The sequence below is a fragment of the Crinia signifera genome, chromosome 7 (assembly GCF_055691185.1).
Source record: "Crinia signifera chromosome 7, ASM5569118v1, whole genome shotgun sequence".
Lineage (NCBI taxonomy): Eukaryota > Metazoa > Chordata > Amphibia > Anura > Myobatrachidae > Crinia > Crinia signifera.
This window is the reverse complement of record NC_139223.1, coordinates 76,380,577-76,404,809: the sequence shown is the minus strand read 5'-3', so window position 1 is coordinate 76,404,809 and position 24,233 is coordinate 76,380,577. Positions and strand designations below refer to the sequence as shown.

At 46.9% G+C, this 24,233-nt stretch overlaps 1 protein-coding gene across 2 annotated transcripts in view; it reads left to right on the top strand.

Annotated features, from left to right (window-relative positions):
• The window catches only part of CIITA (class II major histocompatibility complex transactivator), a 79,947-nt gene extending 56,231 nt beyond the window's left edge, over nt 1-23,716 (top strand). For both annotated transcript variants that reach the window (XM_083153356.1, XM_083153354.1), the window contains exons 13-21: nt 223-396; nt 489-557; nt 1,199-1,279; nt 4,073-4,165; nt 5,747-5,830; nt 11,179-11,262; nt 13,144-13,227; nt 13,722-13,814; nt 22,698-23,716. In XM_083153356.1, coding sequence (XP_083009482.1) covers nt 223-396; nt 489-557; nt 1,199-1,279; nt 4,073-4,165; nt 5,747-5,830; nt 11,179-11,262; nt 13,144-13,227; nt 13,722-13,809 — 757 coding nt within the window. In that variant the 3' untranslated portion in view covers nt 13,810-13,814; nt 22,698-23,716. The remainder of the gene's footprint in view (nt 1-222; nt 397-488; nt 558-1,198; nt 1,280-4,072; nt 4,166-5,746; nt 5,831-11,178; nt 11,263-13,143; nt 13,228-13,721; nt 13,815-22,697) is intronic.
• The last annotated feature ends 517 nt before the right edge of the window (nt 23,717-24,233 follow it).

Below are 24,233 nucleotides of genomic sequence, written 5' to 3'. Positions count from 1 at the left end.
CAGCACTAAGGTCGCCATGCATTGTGTCGACCACTGAAGGTCCATGAGTCAAGGTCGACATATGGGATGGTCGACATGACATTAGCCCTACCATCCACTAGTGCCAGAGTCCACAGAAATGCAGAGAGAAGGGGGCCCAGCCAAGCCTGTACACAGGCCCCCTGCTCTGTTAAACGCCCCTTCTTTAATGATAGTGATAGTGGTTTTTCTGTTGATTTGCAGAGCCTCTCTCAGTGATACTGTAAGCCTGTGGAAGACATTGCTAGCAGAGGATCAGTATGCGCTGCTAAAAAAATGTGTTGGAGGATTTATGATAGAACCACTCAAGATGGAGAGCCTGAAAGACATCACTGACCTCAAAGCCCTTGTAGATATCCAGAATGACATCTGGACCTAGTAAGACCTTCTCTGTACAATTTACATTGCTTAATATTCATATGTAATTGCTGATGGTCAATCAGTGCAATTAATGTCTTGTTTGTTTTCAGTAGTGAAAATTCATTGGCCAGCATCAAAGAAATCCCTGCTGTGAAAAACCTGAAAAGTCTAATATTTGGGTAAGGCACCAACATGACTCAATGTTAATCAATGATTGCCTTGTCTGAATTGCCTTTAAATTGACTGATGATGCTGTATTTAGGTAGTATATGGCTACACCACTTTCACTACTGACCATACTGGCCAACATTGTATGTCGCATGTCTGGGAGATCCCAATAGGGAGGACCAAATGGGACATACTGTATATACATTAGGCATGGTGAATTCATGGTGGCTGTGAAACGTGACCTCACGCTGCAGGGGGCAGGGCTTAATAACAACTTTTGCTGCCATCACCTTGTTTAGTCTTCAGCACTAAAGCTCCTGTGAAACACACATTAAGGATCATCCTACTTTCAAAGCGATCCCAGCCATACTAATAGGCAACTAGAAGGTCTGAAGGAAACCAGGACACATTTTGGACAGCAATTTTACATGACCCTTAATTATCACATGACCCACACTTTCGTAGAAGCTTTTCTTTCAATGTGATGTCTGTATCTTGCATTACGTGCAGTATAAATTTCACAATCTTTTTGGTAAACCCGCGTCTGCACATAAAACTTAGAGTTTAACCAGGGTGGTGACATAGTTGTATAATCACCTGCATTGCATATACTGTACGTGCTTTACTCTATTATCGTTTTTCTGTGTTCTAGACTTGGGAAGAAACATGGAGAAGAAGGTTTCCTGAAGCTTGTTGAAATTCTTCCAAAACTTCCAGCACTACAATATTTAGAGTAAGGATCACAAGGGTGTGAATTATAAGACAGACAGTGTCCAGATCAGGGGGGGGGATTAACACTTATACCCCTTTTATACCAAAACGCTGGGTCGCACCCGGGTTTTTGGACCCAGCTTCAAGCCAGGTGCGACCCAGCATTTGGTCCCTTTCACACTGGGGCCCCGTTCCTATGGGGGTTATACTGATTCACTCAGAAAGGCCCAATCACTCTCTAATGGACAAAACCATATGCACTGTAGGTGGGGCTGATATAACATGTATAACAATGGACGGAGTAATGGTTAGCATTTCTGCCTCACAGCACTGAGGTCATGGGATCTAATCCCACCATGGCTCTAACTGTGCGGAGTTTGTATATTCTCCCCGTGCTTGCGTGGGTTTCCTTCGGGTACTCTGGTTTCCACCCACAATCCAAAAATATACTAGTAGGTGAATTGGCTCCCAACAAAAATATTAACCCTAGAATGTCTGTGTGTGCAAGTACATGTGGTAGGGAATATAGATTGTAAGCTCCACTGGGGCAGGGCTGAATGTACAAATATTCTCTGTACAGCGATGCGGAATATGTATGGGCTATATAAATAACTGGTAATAAACTGGTAATAAATAAATTGTGCTTTACACATCCTGCATTTATATTGTTGCACCAGCTGCTTGCTGCTGTCCAACCCTTATTAAGCCTGTGACATAATAGGAAACTATTTTGGACTCCTTATACCACTTTTACACCAGAACTGCCAGGTTGCACCCAAGTTTTGGACCCGAATGCAACCTGGCAGTTGTTCCCTTTTACACTGGCGTCCCCCGACATTATGCCGGGTGGGCGACGCCGGCGAAGTTAGGCCCTGAGCCAGCACTTGGAGATAATAAACCCGCCAGCCAGGACCCCCATGATGCCAAACAACACGCTGGGGGCAAGCCCAGCACCCAGGAAAGCTGCTGGGCTGCCCCCAGCCTCCATCCATGGGATGAATGAATGACACACGCAGGCATCCATTCACCTCACCCCCCGGCTCTGCTGCTGTCTGCAGAGTACATCAGACAGCAGCAGAGGCTGTACACGGTCACTGCCCAACCTCAGGGAGCTGCGGTCCAGAGTTATGGGCTCCCCTATTGCTGGAAATGGTTCCCCAATTGGACGACCCGGGTTACCCATTTGCACGGCCCTTGACTCTGGTGAAGCCCTGTGTCCGACCCTGAGCATTTGCCGGGTCGGACACCCGGGGAACAGGACTGGGGTTATTTTTTACCCCTTTTATACCAAGCCCTGGCCCGGAGTGGAGCAGCAATAACCCGGGTTGAGGCTCTGGTATAAAGGAGGTACAGTATTATTGACTGTCCCTGCTGACACTTTACCACCTCCAAAGGGTATGATTCACTTTGTGTTATGTGTAGTACTTTTTAAAATCCTCCCACTTATTTTTATCATTGTTTTCTGTGTATAAAAAACGAATCTCTTCAGTAGGGATGCCAATCCCGGGATCGGGATCGGCGGGATCCCGGGATTTAGGGCATATTTGGCCGGGATTTGAATCCCGGGATTGGCCGCTCCAATCCCGGGATTGCGGGATCCAAATGCGCATTCGCATTTGATCCCCTTCTTATGCGTACCGATGAGCGGGGCGGGAGGAGGCTGTTAACTTGAACTCCGGGCAGACTCGGCGGTGTCTGAACACTAAGGTTGCGCAGCGTGACCTCTAACATCACGCTGCGCTGCCTAGCAACAAGGCTGTGTCGCTGCGCAGCGTGATGTGAGAGATCACATCACGCTGCGCAGCCACACACTGATTCACAAGCCACCGCATTCGCCCGGACACCAAGTTACCCGCCTCCTCCCCGGCTCGCCAGTCACCTCGCCTCCTCCACCGCGTCTGCCCGGAGACATTGTCACCCGCCTCCTCCCCGGCCCGCCTCAAATGCCGCATGCCGCCGGCCCGCCGCGCATCTCCTCTATGCTTAGAGGTAATTTATCAACTATTGGGCATATCGGGCTTTATTCGAGTTCACTCTTTCTGACAAAATCCTTCTTAGATGGACAAAACCATGTGCACTGCAGGGGGGCAGATGTAACATGTGCAGATAGAAATAGATTTGGTGATTTTTTGGTGATTCTTTGCAGAGTAAATACTGGCTGCTTTATTTTAACACTGCAATATAGATCTCACTTTGAAGTAAAACCCCACCCAAATCTAACTCTCTCTGCACAAGTAACATCTGCCTCACCTGCAGTGCACATGGTTTTGTCCATCTAAGAAGGATTTTATCTGAAAGAGTGAACTCGAATAAGGCCCATCATGAGGCCAATCCCGGGATCCCGGGAAACCCGGGATTGACAGTTTTTCAATCCCGAATCCCGGGATTGAAAAAATGGCCCGGGATTGGCCTCCCTACTCTTCAGGCAAGCTTATCCAATTCCAGAACCAGTCATATAACCTTGCATTTTAGTGGAATCGATGCAATAAAGAATACAGTATCTATCCTTATGTATCAATGCCTATTTCCCTATAGATGTAAGCTTGCGAGCAGGGCCCTCCTACCTTTTGACTGTCTGTAAATACCCTGTTTGTTGTATCACTGTCTTCTTTTGTAAAGCGCAACGGAATCTGCTGCGCTATATAAGAAACTGTTAATAAATAAATAAAATATAATAAATATACTTGACATATTTGACATTGATGCGCCAGTGGCTTCCTGCTATCTACTCTGTTGTACACTTAACTTGTCATCGTATGTTCATTTGCTGATCATTTAAATTTTTTTTATATTTTATTCCTTTTAAAATATTCAGTTTGAACAACCTGACAGAGAATCACATTGGGGATAAAGGAGTGGCAAAGCTGGCAGAGACATTTCCCGAACTTCAATGTCTTCAGACACTGGAGTGAGTATTAGAGAAACACTGGGGGCTTTTAGAAGATACAGTATACAGAGATATGTTTTGAAGAACGTACAATGTCATAGTGAAACCAGTTTCGTGTGGCTGTTGTTAGCAGAGTTACCATCATATTCTTTGTATAAGGTCATACAATGACATGGTGAAACCAGTTACCGGTATATGTGGCTGTTGACAGCAGAGTTACCTAAAACAACTAACTAATCATATTCTTAGTACTAGTCTTAAGGCCCATCTGACGGACGGGCGAAAGTTTATGCTTATGCATTTCTCAAAAGTTTTGTAAAGTGAAAATGTTTTTCATTTAATGGACCCTTATTGGCCTTTAGGGGGCCACTTAAGGAAGTCTATTTAGTGTGTTGTATTCAGTGCCATCAAGGAAGGTGGGGGTACTTTTTTGCCAGGCCTGGGTCTGATGTAAACATAGAATTTGACGGCAGATAAGAACCACTTGGCCCATCTAGTCTGCCCCTTGACCCATCTAGTCTGCCCCACGTTACCTCAAACCATATTTGATCCTTATCCTTTTTTGTAAGGATATCAATATGCCTATCCCAAGCATGATTAAATTGTACCACTGTATTTGCCTTAACCACCTATGGTGGGAGGCTATTCCACTGGTCCCACGCCCCACTCCCCCACTACAGGGACCGGGCATTGTTTGTAGAGAGCAGAGGCTGCCACAGCTGCACTGCCTCTCTCCCCCACTCAGCACACTTTAGCTCAGTTTCATGTGCTGAGTGGGGGGAGAGGGAGCTGCAGCAGCAGCCTGTGCGCCGGCACCCCCTGCACATTTTTTACAGGGGTGTGGCCATGCCGCCTCCATTGACCACACCCCTTTTTTTTACCAGGGCCTGGCGGTGCTTGCATCGGCCCTGGTTGTATTCAGAAAGTCATAAGCTTTCCAATGACAATGCATGAAAATAACAGAAATAGCATGGACCTATGACAGCACCCTTAAGGGCTCGTCCGATTAAACCCATTTTGGAACTCAGATTGTCCCTTAAGATGATAAGGTAGTGTGCAAAGTGTTTGAGAGTAATTGTGGAACATCCATGCACACACGCAAACATCATTCACTTATATTGCCATGTTGAAGCCAGTTTCATGAGGCTCTTGGCACCAGTTACCTATAGCAACTAACCCATTGTATTCATAGTATAAGGTCGTACAATGACATGGTGAAGCCAGTTACCTATAGCAACTAACCCATTGTAGTCATAGTATAACGTCCTACAATGCTATGGTGAAGCCAGTTACCTATAGCAACTAATAAAATGAGAGCTTATAAAATGAAAGCTATTCTATTTTTCCACAGTGCTCTGTAGAACTTCATCAGGGCTTCGTTAGCAGAAAAAGTTAAACTCACAGTTGAACGCACACACGTATAGAAGCAGATGAGTTTCAAACCTTTCTGTGATCTAAATCCTATGAGATGCACAGGGTTTTACTAAGAAATATTAATTGCATTGATATATATAAAAATACCATCCCCAGGAAACTATAAAACTCCTACTTAGAACATCATTTTGGCATTACCAATAACTGCTATCTCTTCTTATTTCACAGCTTGTCACAAAACAATATTTCTGGAGCAGGAGCAATGAAACTAGCAGCCGCCCTTCCTTCCCTGCACTCATTGCAGACCCTGAGGTACTGTTCAGTTTGCAGTTATGACTAGCCACATGTGTCTGTATATGAGCAAGTGTGAAAATCTCTTGCTTTACATTCCAGTATTGACTATAGCTGTATTATAAGCATAGCAATTCGGTTGTGATTCCTGTATCTTACATCTCCATTAGACACCGCAGTGTCCAAAATCAGTTAGACACCTATACCCTGTATATTTATTAGCATTTCCCAGATTTACTTTCAACACAGTTCTATTAGTTACACCAGGCATTCTCAAACTTCTGGGACCCCATCAGACAATAACATTTATTACAGATCCCCAGCAAGTTACCTCAGAATGGTTGCCACACATGGGGGATCAGCAGACAGCACATGCATGACTTCATTCTGGAGGCACAAAATGTTGTGAGGAGTCTGAAGTAACAGATAATGCAACTGACATTTCAGATGCCTTGGAGCACTGATTGATAGGTTAGTCACCAGCCTGACAGCCAGCAACATAGTCATGACTCCATCCTGAGATAATCGGGACCCACAGTTTCAGAATCAATCAGTTACATAGACCGTGCTTGGCATAAGAACTGACGCTCTCACATTGTAGGATAGTCACTGTCACATCACTGTCTTTACATTGGTGCAGTCACACAATGTTATTATTATCATTATAGTATGGCAAACCACAAGACAATACATGGTATACAGTATGATACGGTAATAAAACAAGCTGTATCAAAAACAGCAAGTGATGGCCCTGGGGAGGTGGTGTGTGTTTGTGTGTGTGTGTGTGTGGGGGGGGGGGGGGGGGTACTGGGGCGTATGTGGTATATTCATTGCAAGATGAAGCCTGCAACATTAGTATGGTGCAACTTACAAGTTTAAATACACTGACAGAGGTGCACAGAATGAGAAGATTCAGGGGGCAGAAAGCCCAAGGAGAAGGCCCTGGTATAGTTATAGGAAATGAGTGATATCTAAGAAAACTGGTGTAAGAAAGTATTGTACTTTATGCTGCGACCACTAATTTATAGAATTTCTAAATGACTGAGTGTGGTGGTGCTCCTCAGAGTTGTCAGTGAGCATAAAGAAAGGGGTCAAAGAAGCAAAGACTATTGCAGAGCTACTGTTTCGTGAGGCATACAGGAAAAATAATAACAAACATAACTTTTATTTATAAAGTTTTAAATAGACAACATAAAAAAAGAATGAGGTGCAAGCACTAGGAAAAATGCATAAAATGCATAATCGAATTAAAGAAATTGTCTTATCACCTTCCACTTTATCACTTAACCAGGCCTAATAAATCTACCCCTGAATGAGGAGTGAGAGATCTGTGTGAAGTGGTTACCTTTATGGTGTGTACACGTGGTGAGATTCAGGCTAATGCAGTGGTTCCCAAAATTTCTTGAATCACGGCACCCTGGAGTATTTTCAAGACACCCCTGGTCCCAGGGCCGCCGACAGAGGGGGTGCCGTGGGAGCAGCGGCGCCCCCCCCCCCCTCACAATGCCTCCCCCACCCGCAGCCCCCCAGCTAGGCATGCACAATACACAGTGCATCCTGCAGAGAGCTGAGCATAGCATACAGAGGGGCCTGGCATCTGCAGGCTGCACTGTGCAGTGTGCGCTGATCGTCCGTGAAGGATTGAGATGCCGCGCCACCGCTGGTATGTAAATGGTAATTGGGGAAGGGGGTGCAGGCGGGTGCGCGCACACGGGGTGGGGGGGGTGCCAGGTGCCCAGGACCCAGACTGAAGGTCAGTCCGGGCCCCAACATTTCTAGTGGCGGCCCTGTCTGGTCCAAAAGTTTCTTATACCGCTTTCAGACCGCACTCTAGACCCGGGTTATTGCCCTGTTCTTGCGGCCCCAACACGGGTCAAGGTGCGGTCTGAAAAGGCCACCACGGGTCAAGTAACACGGGTGTTCAACCCTGGTATTGACCAGGGTTGAACACGGCTATGACCCGTGTCAAGTGCAGTGTGAACGGGTGCCTGGGTCGAGTGACCCGTGTCCCGTTAACAGTATGGAGGAGGCAGCACTGTCAGCTCCAAGTACTGCCTCCTCCCAAGCCCCCGATGACGCGCCCCCGCCCCATGTGACGTCACCGACTCTGCAATATGCCGTGTCGGTGTCAGAACTTTCAGACCGCATATGCCGTGTTGCTCTGGGGATGGGACCCGTGTCCTAATCCCGTGTGCGACACGGCATTTGCGGTCTGAAAGTAGTATTATTGAACAAAAAAAAATTAAGTGTGCTTAACTGTCACCCATGGGTTCCGTTATGTAGTGGACATGGTTGTGGTTCTAATTGTAGACCTATTTTCTAACACCCTTTGGTTTTGTCTATCACTTTGAGCACTTTGATCCTGGAACACCAACCCGAGGAACCCCAGGGTGCCTAGGCACACAGTTTGGGAACCACTGGGCTAATGGATGATTTTGACTATACGATTTTGGCTAACTTCACTTTAGATGTACTTTAGAGTTACCCTATATTGCTATTTTAGCCCTAGGTAGTGGCCTAAGTTCGACCATGTTGTCCGGAGGCAAGAAAAAAATGTTGCGCCCCTCATCATAGATAGAGATAGCTAGAGAGAGGGTGAATGAGATAGGAGGAGCGAGATGGTGTCGGAAAGAGAGAAGGGGGTGAGAGAGGTTGTAATGGATAGCTAGAGGGGAGTAAGAAAGAAGGTGGTCAGATACAGAAGATGAGAGGGGAGGTCAGATAGAGAGAGAGGGGTGAGAAATATGGGGATCAGGTAGACAGAGGGGGGCAGGTAGAGAGGGGTGAGAGAGGGAGGTTATGCAGAGACGGGGTGTCGTGGAAAAAAGGAGATTCGTAAGAGGAGTGAGAGGGGGTTCGGCGGATAGAGAGAGAGAGAGGAGCAAGAGAGGGGTGTCAGGCAGAGAGAGAGAGGGGACTCAGCCTCAGACCGAGGAAGAGAGAGGGTGAGGCAGAAAGAGAGAGAGAGGGGTCAGTCATATAGAGAGGGGGGTGAGGCAGAGAGAGGGGGGGGGGTCAGGAAGGTAACACGTATGCTGGAGTTAGGTGCTGGCTTCAGCAGTGAGGATTATACTGCTGCAAGAACCCCACAAGCAGCCCTCACCTTATTGACACCACTGGACCTGAGGTTTCAAAACTCCCCGTGCGCATGCCTCCATCATTGTGTGCCTCTTATGTGCAACACGGACCTCTTCCCACTATGTGCAGCTGCCTCTGAAATCTGTGGCTTCCAGGCATCCCGCCCGCTTCTGCCCTGCAGCCTGCTCATCCTCCTGTCATCGAAGTGCAGGCTGCAGATTCAAATATCACAGGACAGCCACTGGCAGCACAGAACTGCTCTGCAGCGCCAGCGGGCAGCGGCTGTCTATCACTGCCTGCGATCCGCGGTGGAGGACGGGGACCCGGGGATACTTGCTCCCTGAGCCGGCTGGAATTAGGACTCAGGGCTAAGAGCCCGGCAGCGGGAGCCTCCGTTGCCTCCCGGAGTTCCGCCACTGGCCCTAGGCCAAATGCATTCTACAGATGACATAGACAAGATAGACTTGCCTGCACAGTCTATTTAGCTATACGATACAGATGCCAACACTGTGTGATTTTTGACTAACTTCGTATGCAATTTTTACAAAAATTTCAAAATCGGTAGCCAAAATAGCACCATGTGTACACAGCTTAATGGTGTGGACACACGGTTCGATGCAGCAGCTGCTGATATCGATATGATATCGGCAGCCAGCAGGGTGCCGTCATCGGCTGGGAGGGAAGGAGCAGCATGGCCCCCATTTCAAACTAGTAGAAATAGACTGTGCTGCGGGATCGCTAAACACTGTGCGATTTGAACTAACTTGCTATCAATTTGGACTATATAGTCAAAATCGATAGCAGTCAATGTCAGTATAAATGAGAAGTCATTTGTTTCTGCTTTTGTCCTTATAGCACCGTGCATTTAATGATCAATGAAACAAAAACAGAACTTGATAACGTGTGCATATGATCCCCTAGGTGTTCAGTCCTGAAAATATATTTTCATACAGAAAAAGACAGTTTGTACGGTACTTGTGTATTTTGGCGGCGCCCCCGATCTCCATCGCGCGATGTTTAAATCGCATCGCATGCCATGCACCCGATGGCATGCGATGCGATGCAACGCGATTTTTGACCCCTATGCGATGAAAGATTGTATAAGAACCCTAAAGGGTGCTTTTAAGCACCCTAATGGGTGCTTACAATGTTAAATGCACCCCCACGCCACCCCCCCACTATAAACGTGAACCCGAAGCGTGGCGAGCGCAGCGAGCCTGCGATTGGCGGCGGTACGCGTCATCCGACCTTTTCATACCCCCACTATCCACGTCAGCATGGAGTTGAGAATAGAAAGTGTGGCGAGCCCGAAGCGTGGCGAGCCCGAAGCGTGGCGAGCGCAGCGAGGGGACGTGGATACCTTCACAGGTATCGGAGTCCCCTTGCGGCCTTCACAGGTATCCGCGTCCCCGCGCGGGGCTCGCTACGCAAACCACGCTTCGGGCTCGGTGGCTCGCTGTGCTCGCCACACTTTCTATTCTCAACTCCACGCCGACGTGGATAGTGGGGGTATGAAAAGGTCGGAGGACGCGTACCGACGCCCCTCGCCGGCTCGCTGCGCTCGCCACGCTTCGGGTTCACGGTTATAGTTGGGGGGTGGCGTGGGGGTGCATTTAACATTGTAAGCACCCATTAGGGTGCTTATACAATGTTTAATCGCATCGCATCGCATTGTATGGCATTGTATGCCATATACAATGTCATACAATTTTAAAATTGTATGGCATTGTACAATATCGTGCGATATCGCGTCGCATCGCATACCATCGCATTCCTTATGGTATGCGATGCGATGGGCGCCGCCAAACTACACAAGTACCGTTTGTACTTGAAAGTATCTATTCATAAAGAGTATATTTGTCCCAAAGTGCAGACAAGAGTTATACTGGTAAAGTATACCATTTGAAAACATATATAAGTAACAATCATTTGACTAAAGTAAAGTGAGAACAGTTCAATGACAACAGGAATGCAATCCAGTTGATAATTTAAACAGTTTTAGTATCTTTTCACATGAGTTGTACACTATCAGAATATTATTGTGATACTTTGGGGAATCATACATCTAGAAATATTTATGAAATATATACAGAAGGCTAAGAGAGAAAATCCATTTGCTGATTGTATGCTGCTTTTGTGAATTTCAGAATCATTGCAAAGAATAAATTGCTGAATTTTATTTTCGATGGAGTGATTTCCAATTCTGTATGCATTAATGTAATTACTCCACATTTCTGGAAAATATGGTGCATATGCATTAACAACTCTGACCTTTGTTTTGTCATTTGTAGCTTGTATAACAACAATGTCTGTGATCTGGGAGCTGAACTCTTAGCTGATACGCTCCCCAACATGACAGCACTGGAATCGCTACAGTAAGTGCAAAGGGCCAGAAAAGTTCTGCAACTCATTTAGTAGAAATAAGCTTGTAATATACCAAACAATACAAACACTGGTACCATGTTAATAGATGTGACAGCACTTCCTCCTATCTGGCTGCACACTTTGGGGCTGACTCTAAGGTGTAAGCAAAGAAAAGGCCCATACACACTGGGTGACTTTGAGCTGAAAGTCGCTCAAAACAGGAGGTGATGAGCGGTGAGCGCTGCTGCGCGCTCCCACAACATCGCCGGGAAAGCCGTTCATCTGCTGGTTATACCAGAAGATAAGCGGCTTTCAGGACGGCTTTGCATAGCGCTCCGCTATGCAACGCCGTCCTTCCCTCCTCTCTCGGCGCCGGGCAGGGGGAAAGCTGCTCAGTGTGTATGCACTGGGCGGCTTTCCCGGCAGCGATGATAGTGATCATCGCTGTCCATACACGCTGGGCATAGTCGCCCAGTGTGTATGGACCTTAAGTAAAGTAACTTTGTATCTGGAACAAACCATGCTGCAATAAAAAGGGAGCAAAACATGTATGTTTTCTGTGCAGGGTACATACTGGCTGCTTTTCCATGTAGACCACAAAATGTTTTAGACTGCTTTTTTACATTTCAATTTAAATTTTAGTTTGGAAACACCTCATCCAATCAAAAATACATGTTACACCTGCTTCAGCTGCTGTGCCATATGATTTTGCCCTGGAGCCCTGTAACTTGCTTTTTTGCTTTACTTCAAAATCAAAATTGTGACTTTTGTTACAGCATTGTTAATGTAGACAACACGAGTTAAAGCATTTATTAAGCAGCAATGTGTGTGTAATTCAGAGATAGAATGCTGTGAGCAGGAAACAAGCCACATTTTTCATAATGGTTAACTGAAGGATTATGTTTTCCTGGTCAGAAAACTTCTATGCTCTAAATCAGGCATGTCTAAACTATGGCCCTCCAGCTGTTGTGAAACTACAAGTCCCATCATGCCTTGCCACAGTTTTGCTATTAGGGAATGCTAATACTATGGCAAGGCATGCTGGGATGTGTAGTTTCACAACAGCTGGAGGGCCACAGTTTGGACATGCCCGCTCTAAATAATCTGACTTGATTTATAGATACTTATATAACGTCCCTTAGAACTTTGAAGAACACTTTTTCTGTAGGTTGATGTATTTCCAATGTGTGTAACCAGTCTTTTTCAAATAATTTCCATGTAGAATCTCTATGTGGATATTTTGTTCCAATTTGATTCAGTGTGAAAAGGAGAGAAAATAAATCTTCACTGTCTAAGTAATTTATCACCATCAGTTGCTAAATCGGGAGCCCTTACAATCTTTTGCTATGGGGCCTACGAATATCTCGTTACACCTCTACTCATACATGACATATTACAGATGTATATACTGTATAAAAGCATCTTATTTAATGGATATACCTTGGTTATAGGGTATTTGGTTACATTATACTGTGTATGTCAGATACATATCCCACTCACCTGGTAACAAATGTCAGACCATAATTATGTATTGCAAAAGGAAGACAAACCAGAGCACACCGACTTCAGTTCTTTATATTGCTCATCACATCTCTTCTTTATGTTTTGCTGGCGTGTTATATTTTACATGTATTTTTTTAATTGATGGAAAGTTATATTTTAAGTAGTGCACTTGTTATAGACACTAACATTCTCTTTGCATATTATGTTTATGTGTCTGTGGTACCACCTCTGTGGGGAATTAATATGGAATGATTTATTGAACAATAGGGGTAATAACTTCTTTATTCTAGAGTGAGATAGGTTTATAACAGGTACAGTAAATCAGTTTTTTTCTATAATTACAATTGGTACAATACAATATACTAAAGCAAATGCTTTTTTGTCTAAAGTTTGGACTTCAACAGTTTCACTGATATTGGAGCTGGAAAACTTGCAAGAAGTCTTCAAAAGTGTCCTAGAATGAAAAGCTTACGGTATGTGATTAGTTTCTGTTGTTAAAAGACAAAATAGCACCATCTACAGTTCTAAATGTACAATGCAGAGAACCCAGAAGGAAAACAAATGGGGTGAGATTTAATAGGATGAGAGATTCAGAAAGTGAGAGATTTGGTAAGAAATCTCCAGGTTTTTTAAAGTGGCAATCATTTACACTGATTAATCAAACTGGTTTTGCAGTGAAGTGATTGCTACTTTAAAAAAACTGGAGATTTCTCACCAAATCTCTCACTTTCTGAATATCTCATCCTATTAAATCTCACCCATAAAGTGAGTTTGGGGCTCATGTACCATTGACCACGTGCATATTAGATATTCAGCAACACATGCATTTTTTACATAAATTATGTCCAATTATACCTGAGTCCTTTTTTGTACAGTGCTACAATAGATGTTGGTGTTTTATATATAAACCGTAACAATACTGTATAGCTGTTTTCTTTATAATTTTATTATCATTTTTATTTTTTAGGATGTACAGTATGAAAATTCCGCACGCTGTTCTACAGCATCTTCAGCAGCAAGATTCAAGAATCCGCTGTCTCTCCATTGGGTGGTAGTAACGGTAATTCTATTACGTTTAAACAAAATAATGTCTTTAGAAATCAGAAAGTTTTGCAGATATTGGCGTATTGGCATTTTATTGAAGTATAGGGGGAAATTTACTAATATGAAAAACCTAGTTTTTCGTATTAGTATTTTCCCTACGACTGCATACGACTGTTTCAGTCGTATGCAAAGTCGTGTTCCGGAGGGTCATTTACAAAGCAGTCATATACGACTGCTTTGTAACCCACCGATGTCGTAGTAATTCATATTAGTGGCCGTATATATGGCTGCTAATACGAATTATTTGTAGGCAGTCTGCACGGATCAGTCAGATCCGTGCAGGCTGCAATGTGTAAAAAAAAATTAAATAAATAAATAAATTTAAAAAGAAAACGGCGTGGGGTCCCCCCCACAGCCGAAACCAGCACCAGGCTGACAGAGCCTGGAGCCGGTAATTAAAAATCAGGGAACCCGACAAATAGGGGTTCCCTGATTTTTAACAACCAGCCCCAGGCTCCTGCTCTGGGGCTGGTTCCCAAAACACGGGGGACAAAATGACTAGGGGTCCCCCGTATTTTAAGAACCAGCCCCAGGCAAAACCAGCCAGCAGGGTAATGCCACAGCCGGGGGGAGACTTTTTATGCAAGTCCCCCCGGCCAAAGCATTAACCCTACTGACCAGTCAGCCTGGCCAGGGGCCCTGGGGGAGTGGGGACCCCCCCAATAAAGGGGTCCCCCCCCTCCAGGACTTACCTGACCAGGCTGAAGCCTGGTGCTGTCCTCGATGCCCCTGGGCGGTGGGCATCGAGCTGATTATGGTGTAAAAAAATAGAACAAACTATTGTTTTTTTACTGTGGCACTACAAGTGCCAGCAAGCCTCCCCAGCAAGCTGGGACTTGGAGAACCACAAGTCCCAGCCTGCTGGGCATTAAAGGGCCCGCTGGGTCTTGTAGTGCCACAGTAAAAAAAAAGGGATTTTTGTAAGAACTTACCGTTCGAATCCCTTTCTCTGATATGGTCCTGGTGACACAGCTCAACACTGGGATGTAGGAGGGTCCGAAGGAGCCAGGCACCTATCCTAAAGCTTTAGAGGGTAGGCTCCTCCCCTACTGCATCCCTGGACTCTTCAGTTCAATCTTTCAAAGCCACTGGAATACATTAACTCAGTACAAACGCCTGCACATATTATATGCACATTTTATAACAGAAACTGTTAACTTTTAACCATTTTAACATGAACATCATGAACTTCTGGCATACTTACTGAGCGTAAGGGAGGGATCGCTGTGTCACCAGGACCATATCAGAGAAAGGGATTCGAACGGTAAGTTCTTACAAAAATCCCTTTTTCTCTTTCAATGGTCCTGGTGACACAGCTCAACACTGGGACGTTCCAGAGCCGGTCCTTTGGGAGGGTACGCTCAGGGCTGCAGCTCTTAGCACTGCTCGCCCGAATGATGCGTCCTCCGACGCGAACTCATGGAATCTATAGAATTTGGCAAATGTGTGAACAGATGACCAAGTGGCAGCTCTGCAAACCTGCTCAGCTGTGGCCCCATGTCGGACCGCCCAAGAGGTGGCAACTGACCTGGTGGTATGCGCATTTATTCTGGCCGGTACAGGCCTACCCACTTTGGTGTATGCAAAGGCTATCACAGAACGCAACCACCTAGCAATGGTCTGCTTAGATGCAGGCCAACCAATTTTATGTACGTCATACAGTACCAATAAAGTGTCAGTTTTCCTAACACTCTTCACTCTGTCCACATATATGCGTAAAGCACGCACAACATCCAAAGTCTTCAACTTGTCCCTTTTCTTGGAACCCTCTGGGGGTTGAAACACAGGTGGAACTATCTCCTGATTTAAATGGAAGGCAGAGACTACCTTCGGTAAAAATTGCGGCACTGTTCTCAGAACAGCCCTGTCATCGTGAAAAATTAAGAAGGGAGATTTGCATGACAAAGCTCCCAGCTCTGACACCCTTTTAGCAGATGCTACTGCTAACAAAAACACTAGCTTCCACGTGAGAAACTTAAAGTCAGCCGACCTTAAAGGCTCAAAAGGTGCCTTCTGAAGGCAATCCAAAACCAGTGACAGATCCCAAGGTGCTACTGGTTGCTTGTAAGGGGGTTTCAGTCTGGATACCCCTTGTAAAAAAGTTTGAATCTCCGGTAAAATGGCAATTCTTTTTTGAAAATAGATGGACAAGGCCGAAATCTGCACCTTCAACGACTGAAGGCTCAGGCCCGAAGAAAATCCATCTTGTAGAAAATCTAACATTTTTGATAATTTGAAGAGAGATGTGTGAGCTTTTTGCCTCTCACACCATCTAATATAAGTCTTCCAGACTCTATAATAATTTGCCGAAGAAACAGCTTTTCTGGCTTTTATCATAGTCTGCACTACTGCATCAGAAAATCCTTTCTTTTTTAAAATGGCGGTTTCAATAACCAAGCCGTCAAAATCAATCGATCGGAATCCAGGTGATTGAATGGGCCTTGTCTTAACAGGTCTGGTCTCAGAGGTAGACGCCATGAATCCACTGATAACCTCTGAAGCCTCGAGTACCAAGACCTCCTTGGCCAATCTGGGGCCACAAGGATCACCGGAACTTTCTGGTCCTGTACCCTCTTCAACAGTCTCGCTAACATTGGAATTGGAGGGAATGCATAAAGAAGGTCTCCCTGCCAATGAGTAGTCATGGCATCCACTGCCTCTGCTAGCGGATCTCTCGTTCTGGCATAGAACCTGGGCACCTGATGGTTGAACCTGGATGCCATTAGGTCCAAATCCGGAGTTCCCCACCTTGCCGTGATCTGGTGAAACACCTGAGGATGTAGGCTCCATTCTCCTTCCTTGAGCTCCTCCCTGCTCAGGAAGTCTGCTTCTATATTCTCCACTCCTGGAATGAATATAGCCGATACGGCAGGAACATTCTGTTCCGCCCATAGGAAGATTCTGGACACCTCCCACATGGCCAATCTGCTGCGTGTACCTCCCTGATGATTCAGATACGCCACAGCTGTGGCATTGTCGGTCTGAATCCTCAAGGGGAGGTTCCTTAACCTGTCTCCCGCCAAGGAAATCACTTTCCAGACAGCTCTCAGCGCCAAGATGTTGATTGGTAACACTGATTCGTCTGCCGTCCACAGGCCCTGCAGCCTGAGATCCAGGGCTACTGCCCCCCAGCCCCTGAGACTGACATCGGTAGTTACTACCAACCAGTCCCAGGTCTGTAATGACCGACCCCACTGAAGGGAATCTACCTCTGTCCACCATTTCAAGGAGTCCCGAGTTTCCGCGGACAGCACTATCAACTCCGTCTTCATGGTCAAAGTGTTTCCTGACCAGGCTGACAAAATGTTCCATTGGAATACTCGTGAGTGGAACCTGGCAAATTGAAGCGTTTCGAATGACGCCACCATTTTCCCCAGGAGTTTGAGGCACCTCCACACTGACAAGCTCGGAGCTCTGAGAATCTCCTGAACTAGAGTGACCAGATCCCTGGCCTTTATCTCCGGGAGAAATACCCGATGGAGATGGGTATCCAGTATGACTCCCAAGAACTGGATCCTCTGTGATGGTACCAACTGACATTTTTGTAAGTTTAAAATCCAGCCGTGAGCCTGCAAAAAATTGATGGCCTCTTTCAAGTGACTTTGAAGCAGGGTTGCTGACTCTGCCTTGAACAGGAGATCGTCCAAATAGGGTATTACTGTGATTCCCCTGAGCCTCAGCACTGCCGCCATCACTGACATTATCTTTGTAAATACCCTTGGCGCGGTTGCTAGCCCAAAGGGTAACGCCCAAAACTGTAAATGCAGGTCTCCTATGGCAAATCTCAACAGCGTCTGATGTTCCGGGTGAATGGGAACGTGCAGATATGCGTCTTGGACATCCATGGACGCCAGAAATTCTCCCTGGTCCAGACTCAGGAGAACAGACCTCAAAGACTCCATTTTGAAATGGTCTACCCATAGGTGAACATTTAAGGACTTCAAATTTAGTATTGGTCTGAAAGACCCGTCTGGTTTGGGCACCAGGAACAGCGTGGAGTAAAATCCTTTCTTCCACTCTGCCCTGGGAACCGGAGTTACCACCCCTTTTTCCAAGAGGGAATGAGCCGCTCTCATCAGAGCTGTGCGCAGGAGCTCCTGCTTTGGTATGGGTGTGGGGATGAACCTCTTCGGAGGCCGCCCTCTGAAAGGGATTTTGTAACCCTGGGTAATGATCTCTAAGACCCAGGAATCCTGGTCTAGAGAAGCCCAAGCGTCCCTGAAGTGTGTGAGACGCCCCCCCACCTTTATCCCTGCCGGGCTGATCCCCAGGCAGTCATGCGGAGGGTTTATCCTCTCCTTTAGAGGCAGGCTTCTTATGGAAAGAGCCAAACTTGGACCTTTGAGATTTGCCCCTGGAGGTCTGAAACTTTCCCCTGAACGATTGTCCCCGAAAGGACGCACCACCTCTAGGGGAGGGCCGAAAGGACGGCCTAAAAGCAGCGAATCTGGATGACTGCTTTGTTGAGGAGGCCGGCAGAAAAGTACTCTTGCCGCCTGTGGCTTGTTTTATAATCTCCTCAAGCTCAGAACCAAAAAGTAACTTTCCCTTGAAAGCTAACATTTCTAGGGCCTTTTTGGACTCATTGTCCGCTTCCCAGGCCTTAAGCCAGAGCACTCTCCTGGCATTAATAGAGACTGTGGACACTCTGGTAGCCATTTTAAGAGCTTCCTCTTCTGCTTCCACCGCATATTCTGCAGCGGCCTTAATCTTTTCTGCTACCAGCAAAGCACCAGGGTCAGCCTGCAGCATGGTGCATAACTCACCAGCCCACTCTATAATGGCCTTAGAGACCCAGGCTGAAGCAATAAGGGGACGCAGGGTAAACCCCACCCCTTCAAAAATAGCTTTGAGGTTTCCCTCGAGCTTTTTATCCACAGAATCCTTAAAAGCTGCACCACCCTGTACAGGCAATACCGTAGCTTTTGATAAACGTGCCACTGAAGCATCCACAACAGGCACCTTTTCCCAGAGTTCAGAATGAGACTCCGGCATGGGGTACAGACTAAGGAATCTCTTAGGCATCTGTAGCCTCTTATCTGGGGTTTTCCAAGCCCCTTCCAATAGTTCCTGTAACCCCTCATCTAAGGGAAAAGTAACAGCCTCCTTCCGCTGTCGCTTAAAAACACCCTTAACAGGGGTTTTATCCTCAACAGACAGTTTTAACGCCTGTTTTACAGCTACAATGAGATCCTCTATACCAGCAGCAGAGGTCACTTCAAAATCATCACCCTGGTCCCAGGGTGTGTCAGTATACTCTCCTTCCTCCTCCTCTACCACATTAGGCATAGCATAAGACCTTTTAGGGGTCCCTGCAACATCATCCATTTTGTCCAGTATTTCACTGAATCTGTTGATCCCCTTAGCAGTATCCTGCATCACCTGAATAAGCGCAGGATCTGCCTGAGTAAGAGGCAAGGAGCCAGACGACTGCTGAGATGATGGCATAGGTCTCTGTGATTCTACCAGCACATCACTCTGCCTGTCCAGAAGCTGCACCAAAGCGTTTACAGACCTGCCTAGGGCACTGGCCCACGCAGGTTCACTCTGCTCTGCCCTATGGTGTTCACTGCCCATGGGTCTCACATCAGCGCAAGTAATACATAAGCCCCCCTTGGCCATCTGCTCAGGGACAAACTTTTGTGTGCAAACATTGCACGCGCTCAGTGCACTAAGGGCTCCCTCCCCCAAAACCACAGCCTGATGCTCAGACATGATGCAAGTGAAAAATATATATATCTCAATATACACAGTGCAAACAATTGTACAAGCGCTTATACAAAGTCAATGCACCCAGTCACTTAGCTGTCTATAGGTTTCAACTGCGGGGAAGCGATGCCCAGGAAATCCAAGTCACTCTGCCAGGAACAATTAGCCAGCTCAGCTCCGCTGCAAGCGTTCTGAAAGGCGCCAAAGTCAGAGTGAAGGAAGAGACCAAAAGTCCCTGCTGCTGCGGGGTCCGTGACCTTTTGGCGCCAACCACCCCCAGCTAGCCGCTCCTTAGGTAGGATTTCCTTGTTCCAGTGTCTCCCCCTCAAATGGGGACCACTTGGAACATGCCTGTCACAGCGCTGCTGTCCTCTCAGTCAGGAGCTCAGCGTGTAAGCTCCGCATAAAATGGCCGCCGCCATCACGGAGCGCCTGTCCCCCATGATCCCCACCTAACTGTGGAGCCGGTTTCAGGACGCTCCGGAGCCCAGGCAGCCTCATAAAAGAGGCTAAAAGCGCTGCACAGGGAGGCCAGACAGCGTCTACCCTGTGCACAGAGAGCTGACAGGACGCGCTTCTGTCAGCTCCTGCTGCGCTAGCAGTGTGAGGATTCACTATGAGAATCCTCACACTGTGCCTACCTAGCTAGGGTAATAGTTAATAAAATAATAAAAAATCCCCTAACTACTCTATTTCTTCGGCTGCTCCCGCAGCCCTTTAGAATAGCACCCACTCCAGTGGGCACCTAACACGAACTGAAGAGTCCAGGGATGCAGTAGGGGAGGAGCCTACCCTCTAAAGCTTTAGGATAGGTGCCTGGCTCCTTCGGACCCTCCTACATCCCAGTGTTGAGCTGTGTCACCAGGACCATTGAAAGAGAAATAGTTAAATAAAACACACTGACACCCATTTTAAATAAAAGTTTAATACACACATTACATACATACTGATACTTACCTTTCTTGATCCCGTAGGTAGCCCTGGTCCTGATGTCCTGTGTCGTCCTCCAGGTCCATGTCGGCTGTCTGCGTCGTCCTCCAGGTCCATGTCGACGGTCCGTGTCGTCCTCCAGGTCCATGGCGGTGTCCGGGTCCGAAGAAATCCATGTTGGAGCTGTGGAAGGAAATCCTACTCACCTGGTCCTGCGCTAAAGAAGTCTTCTCTTGATCCGACGTAATCCAGGTAATGTTGAAGCTGTCGCCGGTCCCCGCTGTCTCCGCTGTCTCTGCATCGCGCTGAGGAGAGATGCTGAGATGTTTCATATTCGGCGCCGACTTTCTCGGCTCCTGATTGGCCTGCTAGGCGGCCAATAGAATTCAGTCTGAGGAGAGGCGCCGAATATGAAACATCTCAGCATCTCTCCTCAGCGCGATGCAGAGACAGCGGAGACAGCGGGGACCGGCGACAGCTTCAACATTACCTGGATTACGTCGGATCAAGAGAAGACTTCTTCAGCGCAGGACCAGGTGAGTAGGATTTCCTTCCACAGCTCCAACATGGATTTCTTCGGACCCGGACACCGCCATGGACCTGGAGGACGACACGGACCGTCGACATGGACCTGGAGGACGACGCAGACAGCCGACATGGACCTGGAGGACGACACAGGACATCAGGACCAGGGCTACCTACGGGATCAAGAAAGGTAATTATCAGTATGTATGTAATGTGTGTATTAAACTTTTATTTAAAATGGGTGTCAGTGTGTTTTATTTAACTATTTTTTTTACTGTGGCACTACAAGACCCAGCGGGCCCTTTAATGCCCAGCAGGCTGGGACTTGTGGTTCTCCAAGTCCCAGCTTTCTGGGGAGGCTTGCTGGCACTTGTAGTGCCACAGTAAAAAACAATAGTTTGTTCTATTTTTTTACACCATAATCAGCTCGATGCCCACCGCCCAGGGGCATCGAGGACAGCACCAGGCTTCAGCCTGGTCAGGTAAGTCCTGGATGGGGGGGACCCCTTTATTGGGGGGGTCCCCACTCCCCCAGGGCCCCTGGCCAGGCTGACTGGTCACAGGGATGAATGCTTTGGCCGGGGGGACTTGTATAAAAAGTCTCCCCCCGGCTGTGGCATTACCCTGCGGGCTGGTTCTTAAAATACGGGGGACCCCTACTCATTTTGTCCCCCGTATTTTGGGAACCAGCCCCAGAGCAGGAGCCTGGGGCTGGTTGTTAAAAATCGGGGAACCCCTATTTGTCGGGTTCCCTGATTTTTAATTACCGGCTCCAGGCTCCGTCAGCCTGGTGCTGGTTACGGCTGCGGGGGGGACCCCACGCCGTTTTTTTTTTATATTTAATTTTTTTTCTATTTTTTTACACTGAAGCCTGCACGGATCTGACTGATCCGTGCAGGCTTAAAGCAAATACGACAGGAAAATGGTGTTCTATTTTCCTGTCGTATTTGTGTGGGTGTTTTACACCACTAAGCAGCCGTATTATCCATACGGCTGCTTAGTAAATCAGAAACCACCATTCTTTTGAATGGTGATTTCTGTCGTATCCTATCGATGGTGTAGACATTCGTATTTGTAAATACAAATACGAATGTTCCATCTTTAGGACTACGAATTGTTGTATTTTTGGGATTGTAAATCCCGAAAATACAAATTCGTAAAAAAAAGGTGTATTTCTGCCTACGAATACACCTTTTTTCTACGAATCCATTTTGGTAAATGTCCCCCATAGTTACTAGAAAAAGGGATAAGGTGTTCTGAACCTGTATTCAGTGTTCTAGTACTGTGGTACCTTTGGCCCAATTCAGATCACATGGACGCAAATTGGTAGTGCCAGCGTTCAGCTAAGATGCTGCCCCGCTAGAGTGAAATCCTGCCTTGCGAATTAATGAAATGGAGGCTTCCATCTCCCTGCCTGCCTCCGTCCCCAGTGAACGTCGCAGGGGTTAAAATTTGCCGCCAGGGGCAGCGAGCCCCTGTGACATTGAATACGGCAACAGGAAGGGCTGGCAGCGAATGCTCCAGCCCTCCGGAACACTGCGACATCGCGATTATTCACATTGAATACTGCCCAATGACTAAATCTCTTCCTAGACAATGCCATCAACGCTTTCAGATGATAAAAGTGTATTCTGTTATACTGTCATTGATGAGCTCATGTTATGTGTATTTACAGGCAAGAATAAACCAAAGAAGATGAAAGCTTGTGGATACAGAAAGGAAGCCACGTGGCAGCACACCACTGGCATTGCCACAATCAACATTTTGCACTTAATGAAATATTTGCACTAATTTTATACTGTTGAATTGCACTAATGCCAGATCAATGTTGTGTTCATTTTGTTTTGAATCCTGATTAAAAAAAAAAAATATCCAGGGTACAAACACAGTGACCTATAGGTTATTAAAGAGATGCTGTCTGGTAATTGTGATGAGGCTCTAAAATAACTTCTTCATGCCGGACACAGGACATATAAATATGATGATGCTTTAATATAATTGCTCCATTAGGTGCCGCCTGAGTTCCAGCCATAGAGGTGAGGAGCAGTGTTAGCCTTTTATTATATACCATATTTAACATAATTCCATAAAAACAAACTGCTATAGTTCATCCATCAATGATATACAAATTGCACTTAAAAGGTAGAGGGGGGGGGGGGGGGATTCAGACCTGACCGCACAGCTGCAGATTTGCAAGCTGGCGATTATCGATACACTGCACATGCGTGCCGCTAGCCGGCATTTGTGGGTCACTCGGACGTTTACTGGGAGTGTCAGGTTAAACACAGGCATTTTTGGTGAGGGTATGTGACATCAGCTCCGGCCCTAATCAGCCTGACTCTGTCACACCAGCTGGGTAGGACCTGGGCTACGCACAGACTGCGCACACTGGAAAATCATTTTATGGTGAGAGGATATGAAATGGATTTGCTGCTAGTAACAGGGCTGTGATGTTGTTGCAAGCTTTTTGCAGGATTGCACAGGGCGGGATTTCACTCTGGTTTGGCAGCAATTACCTGATCACAGGGCTCTGCAAATTATCAGCCCAGCGATCAGGTCTGAATAACACCCTCCAATTTCTTGCTGGTCCTATTATATTATGGATATCTGTATTCGGACCATAGTTAAACACACCGCATTATCATTATTCTCACCTAGGCCCTTATTCTAATCGGATCGGTACGGCCCGCGTGCGGCCGTACCGCCGATGTTTTTACTCTGCACATGCGCAGAGGTGAATCTGCGCATGTGCAGCCCCCTTCGCCGCAGACGTATTTCGTCCGCCGCAAAGGGGGCGTATAGGGGCGTGAGAGGCTTCATGCCCTCATTTCCCTATGTGTACGCCCCGCGTTTCATGGGCGTTCCCATGCAAACGCGGGGCGTACGCATGCTAATGAGGGCATGACGCAACTCATGGGGGCGGAAAGCTGACGTCGCCGGATGTCAGCTTTCAGCCCCCATACAAGCTACCACACGGACGATTGTCCGTGTGGTCTCAGCTTGCGGGAGCTGCCGCGGCGTGCGGACCTGCCTTCGATGGTCGACGACCATCGAATGCAGGGGGCAGCTCCCACCATGGTGGAGGCGTAGCCTCCACCATTTTTATGCGGATCGCCAGCCGTCCGTGTACGGACGGCCGTGGCGATCCGTAGGGTGGGCGGGGATTCGTCTGGTGCGGTCGGAGCCGCATATGCGGCTCGACCGCACCAAC